The 9,562-nt window shown below is 46.0% G+C and overlaps 1 protein-coding gene across 1 annotated transcript; it reads left to right on the top strand.

Moving 5' to 3' along the window:
* Positions 1-216: 216 nt before the first annotated feature.
* LOC128418410 (phospholipase A2 inhibitor and Ly6/PLAUR domain-containing protein-like) lies at positions 217-8,815 on the top strand. Its single transcript, XM_053398053.1, has 4 exons — positions 217-353; positions 4,883-4,981; positions 5,891-6,004; positions 8,460-8,815. Exons 2-4 carry the CDS (start codon positions 4,933-4,935, stop codon positions 8,648-8,650), a joined length of 354 nt encoding a protein of 117 aa, XP_053254028.1. The 5' UTR covers positions 217-353; positions 4,883-4,932; the 3' UTR covers positions 8,651-8,815.
* The last annotated feature ends 747 nt before the right edge of the window (positions 8,816-9,562 follow it).

Here is a 9,562-nt window from a genome sequence, read left to right as displayed (position 1 = left end):
TCTGCTGTGTCCAAACCTTGAGGTTTCCTGGAGTTGCTTAGCATCTCACCCGAATAGAGGAACACACAGCTTCCTCACTTGGGCCTTTTTTGGAGAAGCTTCACTGATACCGCCCTCATTTGGCCCGAGTCAATTTGATGGGGAGCAGGGGCAGGGTGGAGGGCGGAGCAGCTGGTGTGTTGCTCCTCCCCCTTTCTGGGGAAGAAAAATACTTCTCCCTTTTATTCTGCAAAACATTCTCAGCTGCCTCAGACAGTGGGAGGAGACCTTGGTGTGATCAAGGATTCCAAAGAAGCTCAGCTCCCAGTTCTGGACGACGTTTGGAATTGCCTCTGCCTCCTTCATAGCTGCTGGTGAGTACTTTCGACTGCTTGGCATGGAAGACTTTAGGGCCTCAGGTGGGGTGGCTGGCTTCCAAGCCTTCCATTATCCCTGGAAATTCATCACATTCTACCATTAAAACCTATCTTCCTCTCCAGACTGCCCTCTCATCCAGCGTAGGAATAAGCAAGCTGTAGCACTTTCCAATTAGCAAATTGATGAGCATCTCCCTGCTAATATATGAAAGCAGGAACAGCAGAGGAGATGTGTTGAGTGAAAACATATTAGCTTGGTCTCTGGTATAGCTTGTTGACTGGCACCTGCTAGCTACTGAACATGCCCCAGCTGTTTAGGTGGGGCTGGAAAGAAGGGACTCTCCTTCCTTGGAGGTTTTTAAGCAGAGGTTGGGTGGCCATCTGTCCTGGGTGCTTTAGCCGAGATTCCTGCATTGCAGGGGGTTGGACTAGATGACCCTTGGGTCCCTTCCAGGTCTAAGATTCTATGATTCCATGAATGGGGAGATACATTATTTTTTCATCAAAGCTCACAACAAAGTGGTTGCGGCTGAGTAACAGAGCATCTGCTTTGTATGCCCCAAAGTCCCAGGTTCAATCCCGGGTATCTCCTCTGCTGGATAATCAAATACTTAAAAGGGTCTAATTAATACCTCTGCCTCTGCTGATAAATCAATTCATGATTGCCCCAAACCCTGGGGAGCTGCTGCTGATCTAGGTGGACCAAAGGTCTGGCTCAACATGAGGCAGTTTCCTGTCCAAAGACAGTTGGAGGCTATTGCATTTGGTTTGCAAGAAAAAAAAAAGGGAGATGTCTCATTTGGCGCCAAGTGAATGCTGTTGCTTTTTAAAGGGGAAGATGAACATTGCTTTACAGGCTGGCATTGGGGGGTTGCCTGCTCCTCTTTGCTCATCATGCACAGTTGGGAGTTTGTACTATTAAAAAAAATAAGTGCTGTTAAGTTTCCAGCAGTCTCTGTGCATGAGGAGAAAATGAAACAATCTCGCACAGAAGACTGGCCTTGGAAAAGGTGCAGGATGCGAAACATTGCGTGAGTTTCTGAATGATAATTGGAACGGAGTCTGTGGCTTGATTGGCTGTTTGTGAGAGAGGAAGAAAATGAGACATCAAAGGCGAGCGGCTGGGGAGAGAGAGGAGACAAATTTGCTGCTTGCAACCATATTAGGGAACTTCCAAATACAGAGAGTTTTAATTGATAACCATATTTATTTAGGAAACTTATGGGCGTCTGACCAGACTTTGGGGGGCCATGATTTCTGGGGCAACACAAATCTGAGGTTCGAAATCCGGGAGTGACATCATTTCAACACACAACTTTGGCCTCCTGCTGCATCTCAGCGTTTGACTCTTGGGGAGCCTGGCCCTTCTGGTCTCTTCTAAACAATCCCACCAAAGGTCCTTCTTCTCCCATCCAGGCCTCCTCTTTACTGATTGATCCCTGGATGAAAGTCGAGAGTGAGGGAGGGAAGAGCTATTTTACCCATTACGCAGAATGAGGTGTCTGACTGAGGTGGGAGCATTGCAGCTGGGGCGTGGCTGGGGGGGGAGGCTAGAGACCGGGGTTCCCCACTCCCTCATTCAGCTCAACTGTGGGTGCCCTTGGGGCTAGTCACTATCTCTCACCACAACCTACTTTGCAGGGTTTTTGTGAGGATAAATTGGATAAATTGGATAGGAGGAGAGAAATCACACATGCTGCTGCCTTGAGCTCCTTGAAGGAAAGGGATGCATGTGTTGTTATTTTTTTTTTAAGTGAATTAACTAACTTCCCTAACGTGAAAACAAACCCACAAGGAGGATAGGCAAAAACACCAACCATGCAGGAGACTTGCGGACAAGGGTGAAATAGTTCTGCGAAGCCCCTTCTCAGACAGAACTGGTAATCATAACACAAGGAAGACAGCAGTGAAGGCACAAGCAGCGTTCATCAAGAGAAACAACCTTTTTGAATATTTCTACATTTCAAAATCGTATTTATGGGAAAGTGGCATACTGGGGAGGGGGGGAGGTTTAGGACAATTGTGCTAAAGCTGCCCCACCCTGACGGACCTCCTGAAAATTGTTGGGGGTCTCAGCAGGCTACTTAATAGACTACTTTTGTCCCACAGATGGAAGAACATGCATGAGCCATACTTCAATACCTTTCTAATGTGACAGATGTGGGTGTGTTTGTGAGCCAAGTTCTAGGAAGGCAGTACGGGGCAGAGATATTATGGGCTGTTCGGCAGCCTTTTTTTGTGCACTGCCTGAACGAAAGCTTGCAAGACCAGTTTGAGGAGCAGTGTATTGTAGTGGTTAGAGCATTGCAGTAGGACTTGGGAGGTGCCTTTGATGTATCACAACCTTGAACTCTTTGGGGGAAACGGGGGCTATACAAATAATAACAATCAAGCAAACCTCTGGCTTAGGATAGCCACACACTGGCAAAACTGGGCATCTCCCCCTTAATAAATGAATGGTGGCCTCTGGAAGGGAGTAGGAGAGAGCGAAAACCACAGTTGCTTGGACAGAACCTTGTGCAGAGCTTGGGAACTCATCCTCCCTGATCACTGGCCGTGATGGCAGGAGATGCTGGGAACTGGAGTCCAACATCCTCTAGAGCAGAGTTTCCCCAACTTAGGTCTCCAGCTGTTTTTGGACTACAACTCCCATCATCACTAGCTAGCAGGACCGGTGGTCAGGGATGATGGGAACTGTTGTTCAAAACCAGCTGGAGACCCAAGTTTGATAAACCCTGTTCTAGAGGGTCAGAGTTTTCTCAGTCTGAGATCCAGTGTAGAATTTGGAGCAGGGGTGGCAACTTGAATAAAATAAGGGGGGCAGGTAAGGCTCACCTCGCATAATCAATCACATGATGCAGCGTGCGCACACCATTTGAATGGCAATACCTACCAACTTTGAGGGAGGACGGCCCTGTCAAATTTTTTTTTTTTGAGGGGGGCTGAAGGGACCTCGGCCCCTAGGAATTGGCTCTGGAGAGAGGTAGGTATAGCAGACCTTGACCTCCATGCATTACGGATGTAGCCACAGCTGGTAGCCGAGGGGCAAAAATCACAGCAGTTCAGAGTTGATGGGCTCCTTAGACCTCAGTTCTGTCTCTAGCAAGGCTAGGCAAGGCCTAGGGAAGCTTTTTGCACCCAAGGGCCGCAATCTCTCCTGGGCAACCTCCCGTGGGCCACATATCAGTGATGGGTGTGGCAGAGGCAAAAGTAGCCAGAGTAACAAATGGGTTGTTGTTTTTTGCCTTTGTACAGTAGACTACTTTCGACACACATTCACACACACACACACACACACACACACATGGAACGAGCTTCCTCTTATTTTAATTAACTAACAGCTTTCTGGAGAGCCTCCCCCCTCCATTAAACCTCACTGCAGTGCTTCAGACAGTGGTTTGGCAACCACTCCCTGAACAGCTTGCCTAGGCCGTCTGCCACCGCCATGACTTTCTTGCCTACTTGTCTGCTGTTCTGTCATCACACTGAAGTGGGCCACCTACTGGTGGCCCTGTGAACTGCAGCTTGACAACAGCCTTACACACACACACACACACACACACACACACACAGTAAAACTGATTCATTTTTTTACCCACACTGTCATAAACTCTATACAAACGAGAGGTGCTTTCATTAGTTCAAAAACATACTGCTTTATATATCCTTGATATTCATTGTTCCAGAACAGAATAAAAAATGCCCGCCATTCCAGAAAGTTCATAGAATCATAGAATCATAGAACTCGAAGAGACCCCAATGGTCATCTAGTCCAACCCTCCTCTGATGCAGGAATCTAAACTTAACAGGAATTTGCTTGCTTCTGAAACATGTCACCTTCACCATTATTGAAAGCACAAAAAACAATGTGCAGACTTATTCAGTTTATTTCTACTTGTTTTGCATCTCCTTCCATGGAGGTTTTTAAGCAGAGGTTGGGTGGCCATCTGTTTTGGATGCTTTAGCTGAGATTCCTGCACTCCAGGGGGTTGGACTAGATGACCTGCGGGGTTCCTTCAAATTCTACAATTCTATGATTTTATAATAATAATACTACTAATACTACTAATAAATTAATAATAAATTTTATTTATTTATAATAAATTTTATTTATCCACGGCCAGAGCCAGGCTCAGGGTCGCTAACACCAGTAAAAGTACAGTAAAAACATAATGGGGGGGGGACCAATTTAAAATACAGGTTAAAATGCAATTTAAAATGCAGCCTCATTTTAAAAGTAGCCCATAGATCAAAACCATAAGGGGAGGGAAACATGAGGGTCAGACTGAGTCCAAACCAAAGGCCAGGCGGAACATTGTTTTCCATAGTGAGTAGGATTTCCAATTCTGGAAGATCAGGGATCAGAGATTATTTCTGAGGAAAGGTGGACATTTATCAGCCAGCATAAGGGCTTCGTAGCCATTCAGGGTTTTTCTGGTGCTTTTCAGCGACATCTCCAACTTCTTTCCTTAGGAATGTGCCTGCTTCCTCGCTGAATGTCTTTTGCATCTTATTTTCTTTTGCAGACATTTTGGTCCAAGGAACATCTTTCCTCAAACAGAGACTTTCCATCACCATGCAGGCTGCCCTGGGACTTCTCCTCTTTTCTGTGCTTCTTGCTGGAGGTAATTAGAGATTGGAGAGATCGCCAGTTCATTTTCATGAGAACCAGCCCAATTTGAACTTTACAAGAGCCTTGAGCTAGCCTTCAAAATTTGACCCTGTGGGTCTCCACCCCCCACAATAAAAAAAACAGAGAATTGTAGAGTTGGAGGGAACAAATAGGATCATCTATCCCAGTGTTTCCCAACCTTTTCCCCACTGTGGACCCCTTCCAATCTTGTTTTCTTCCTGTGCCCCCCACATGGGTGTAGTCAAGGGGGGCAGGGAACAGTGGCACCCCAATAAGTAATATATGGGAGAATTTTAAAAAGCAAGTGGTCCTCACTGACCTGGTGCAAAAAGATCTTGTCATCTGGAGGAGCCCTGGCTCCCTAGATAAAACACTATAGCCCCCCCACCCTTACCTGGGAGTCAGGCCCACTGAACTCAGTGCGCCTTTCTTCTGAGTAGACACTTAGTTATTTCCTAGATGCAAGTCAGCAGCACCAGATGACCTCGCTTGGCTAGGTGCTGGGGTGGATTTCTGTTCTGTTGTTCTTCCCAATGGGAAGGGGGGGGGAGGGGAAATTTTAGGGCATCATAATGTCTGCCATAATAATGTATGTTTGTATTATGCACATACATAATAATGTATGTACTGGGTTGTTTTCCTGGAGGAGGGCTGGGATTACCATAGTAATCCCATAGTAAGATTACCACACACAATTGTATTATATTTTAGTGCAAATTAAAGACTTCCCCTACTTTATTCCTAGTGGTGAAAAGAGGGGAAAGAACGAAAATATGTGAATGGTTTAGAGGGCACAGCATAATGCCATCCCTCATCTCCCATCAAAAGGCAGCTAATTGCTCAGTTGTGTTATCATTTCTGGCTTTATTTGACACACACCCTTTTTATTCCCGTTTCCCAGCTAGTTCTTTGGAATGTGAAGTATGCAGCAGTAACGCTAGAACTTGCTCTGGACAAAAGGTGACTTGTGAAGATAAGAATGAGGTCTGCCAACGTTTAGTGACCGAAGTCAGCGGTATGTGAGAGGGAGCCTAAGTCTTTCTCAGCCAATGGTAACGCTGTGCTGTGCATTATCCTCGGGAATATATGAAGTAGCCTAGTGGGTGTAGCGATGGTTGAATGCGGGGAATGTATGGTCATCCAGATGTTCCTGCATTCCAACACCCAGCACCCCGGACCCTCAACCATGCTGGCTGAGGCTGATGGGAGATGGAGCCCCAACAATACCTGTAAGGCCACACCTTCCCCACCAGTGAAGAAAGGACAACTGTGTGGTGGGTCCACCAATGTCTGGAAGGGCACGGACATATATGGATTCAAGTTTGGCTCACCTGCGTTTTGCTTCAAAGACATGTCCAATTTTATTTTTGAACTACAGCCCTTTCCTGGGGGAAGAGGAAAATTTCAGAGCAAACTTTTCAAATGCAAGAAGAATTTGGAGAGAGAGAGGGGAAGGGGCTTATAATTGCCGTGGGGGCTTCTTTCCTCCTTCCGTTTTCTTTTTTCTTTTCTGTTTAAAATTTTTATTTTCAAAGTTTCAAAAAAACCCACAATTTTACACACACACACACACACACACACACACACACACACACATTTACATTAAGCCATAATCCATATCTGTACATTTATGGGGTTCCCTGAACCCCCGGACTTCCCCCACCTCTTCCTTGGCTTCCAAAATTTATCTTTCTTTTTTACTGCATCTAATTACATTTATCTAAATTATTACACATCAATTTTATCCTTTGTTGTTTTAAATTACTGTACAAGTGCCATATCACTCCTGCTAACCTTTTAAAATGTTTACAGTGTTCTTTAACATATTCTATAAAGTTATGCCATTCTTTGTCGAATTTATTATCCTCTTGGTGCCTGATCTTCCCCGTCAGCCTTGCCATTTCCGCATAGTCCATCATTATCCATTCTTCTTTCGATGGGGTTCTTTCTTCTTTCCATCCCTGGGCAAATAATATTCTCAGCTTCTTTCCTCCTTTCATTGCCGCTATCATGATCATTCTTACCATTCCCCCCTCCCCCCAATTGGCGGTGAAGGAGCAAAGATTTGGCTAATGCTACAGTCGTTCTGCTTTCCCACAGAACTCTGCCTTTACTGCTGACAGCTTGAATGACACTTAAACGAAAAGAAAAGACAAGAGAAAAAGCTCCCCCTTCCCCTTAGTCACGTTTGCAATCAGTCTCCCCAACTGCAGACTCATTCCACACAAACACACAAAAAGGAACTGGCACCTGTGAATGGGGAGTGATCCACAGCCATTAATAGCTGGAATTGATGTGGAAACATTTTCCCCACCCCATGACCACAAAGAAAGTACTGTAATGCACTTAAGGATCCTTTTATGGGATATTTATTAGCAACCTTTAGCGTCAACCCTTCTCAAACTTGCTTCCAGTAAGATGTCTTAATGCACAATGCACCATCAATTTCAAATCCCAAAACAACAGTGCACATCTTAAATTTGCCCCGTACGGGAAAGTTGCACAGTCCTTAGTTAAATTCTGGGATTTTCTTTCATTATGCAGTAATGGCTACCACTGGGACAGCTGCCCCATTTAAAGGGGGATTAGGAAAATGCATTGTGCACCCAGCTGTCCACGGCTACTAGATATGACATATATCTAGTACCTCCAGTGTCAGAGACAGCATGCACCTGAATATCAGCTGCTGAGGAAAACATGTTGGGAAAGTGCTGTTGCATCCATATCTTGCTTCTGGTCCGTAGGAATCTGGTTGGCTATTGTAGGAACAGAAGGAAGGACTTTGGCTTCATCTAGTGGGATCCTTTTTCTGTTCTTTCAATAAAAATGAGATTGATTTTGAAAAACCCTTAACCAGCAGCAATATGACAGAAACACCCAACCCAGTCTCAAAGTAGTGATGTAGTACATCTTCAGGGCCGGCTCACCCATGAGGCAAGGTGAAGTGACAGCCTCAGGCAGCAGACTCCACATGGGCAGCAGATCTGGCCTCTAAGGAATGCATCATCTGCTGTTGCCACCACGGTGGTGTGTTTCTTGGAGGCTGGTGCTGCCTCTGCAGATGCCCGTTGGTGAATAGGAGGCACTGCTGGTTTCCTCCTGCTCTTGTTCCTGATGTAGATCTTCTCTCACACCTTCCTCCCTGGCTGGGGGGGGGGGAATGGGAACACTACCACCATTTTGTGGTTTGCCTCAGACGCCACCATGTCTTGGACTGGCCCTGTGTGTCCCTGTTCTTAGAAACATCCCAAGGAGCCTTTGCGATAAATTCACACGAACACCGTCATATCTTGCTGCGAGTAGAATAAGACGTGTTCTTGTGATTATTTTGTGTGGCTCTGATTTTGTTCGCCTCCTTGAGCATGCTACTGAAAAGAATGGATGCCAGTGGCATGGAAATGTATTGTCTGGGCCATAATGGCTTGGAACGTTGATTCTGCGGATAACCCATCTTTCTTTTCTACATCCAGGGACGTTCCGCGTCGAAAAGAAGTGTGAGAAGAAGGCTACGTGTGAGTCTTTGAAAAACCAGCTAGGGAAGTCTGCACCTGGTCAATTTACGGGAGTAGTCAATGAAATTGTGTGTAACAAGGCCCCTTCACCTTATGCATCGCTCCTCCTGGCCCTCTCTGGGCTCCTGCTGAAGAATGTCCTCTTCTAATGGACCACGTGCAGCAACTCAGCATGAAAAAACGCTTCCAACGCATTACTCGCATGCCATCTTCTTTGAACTCGCTCCTTTGGCTTTCCAACTGTTTTTGTCCTCCTGTATGATTGGCTGAATGGAAATGAATAAAAAAATGATACCTGGAGGGAGAAAAGTGTACCTGCTTCTCTTCATTTGGGAATGAGGGGTAGGTGAGGAAGGAATTCTCCCCACCATTCACACTGGCTAGCTCAAGGTGTGACAACCTCCAGATGTACCACACCTTCTGGGCTAGGGAAGAGCTGGCCCTCAGCCTAATTAGGACTGCCCCTTGACCCCTCAAATGGCCCACAAGGCCATTTTGTTTTCTTTTTCTTTACAAACCATGCCCACCTGTCAGTCATGTGACATTGCCTTTCAATCATCCTGGCCATCTGCTATTGACGCTGATGATTTGTGCCTCACTGCAGTGGCAAGTAGAGCTTCAGCCGCTGCATTCCGTGAGGCTTTTGTTCTTCATCCCCCCCCCCTTATTTCTTCATTTGAAATAGATGCATCCTTTGCTAAGGTTGTTGTTGTTGTTCAGTTGTTTAGTCATGTCCGACTCTTTGTGACCCCATGGACCAGAGCACACCAGGCACTCCTGTCTTCCACTGCCTCCCGCAGTTTGGTCAAACTCATGCTGGTAGCTTCGAGAACACTGTCCAACCATCTCGTCCTCTGTTGTCCCCTTCTCCTTGTGCCCTCCATCTTTCCCAACATCAGAGTCTTTTCCAGGGAGTCTTCTCTTCTCATGAGGTGGCCAAAGTATTGGAGCCTCAGCTTCACAATCTGTCCTTCCAGTGAGCATTCAGGCCTGATTTCCTTAAGAATGGATGTGTTTGATCTTCTTGCAGTCCATGGGACTCTCAAGAGTCTCCTCCAGCA

Source organism: Podarcis raffonei, chromosome 8, assembly GCF_027172205.1.
Source record: "Podarcis raffonei isolate rPodRaf1 chromosome 8, rPodRaf1.pri, whole genome shotgun sequence".
Lineage (NCBI taxonomy): Eukaryota > Metazoa > Chordata > Lepidosauria > Squamata > Lacertidae > Podarcis > Podarcis raffonei.
This window is presented reverse-complemented; position numbering and strand designations above follow the sequence as displayed.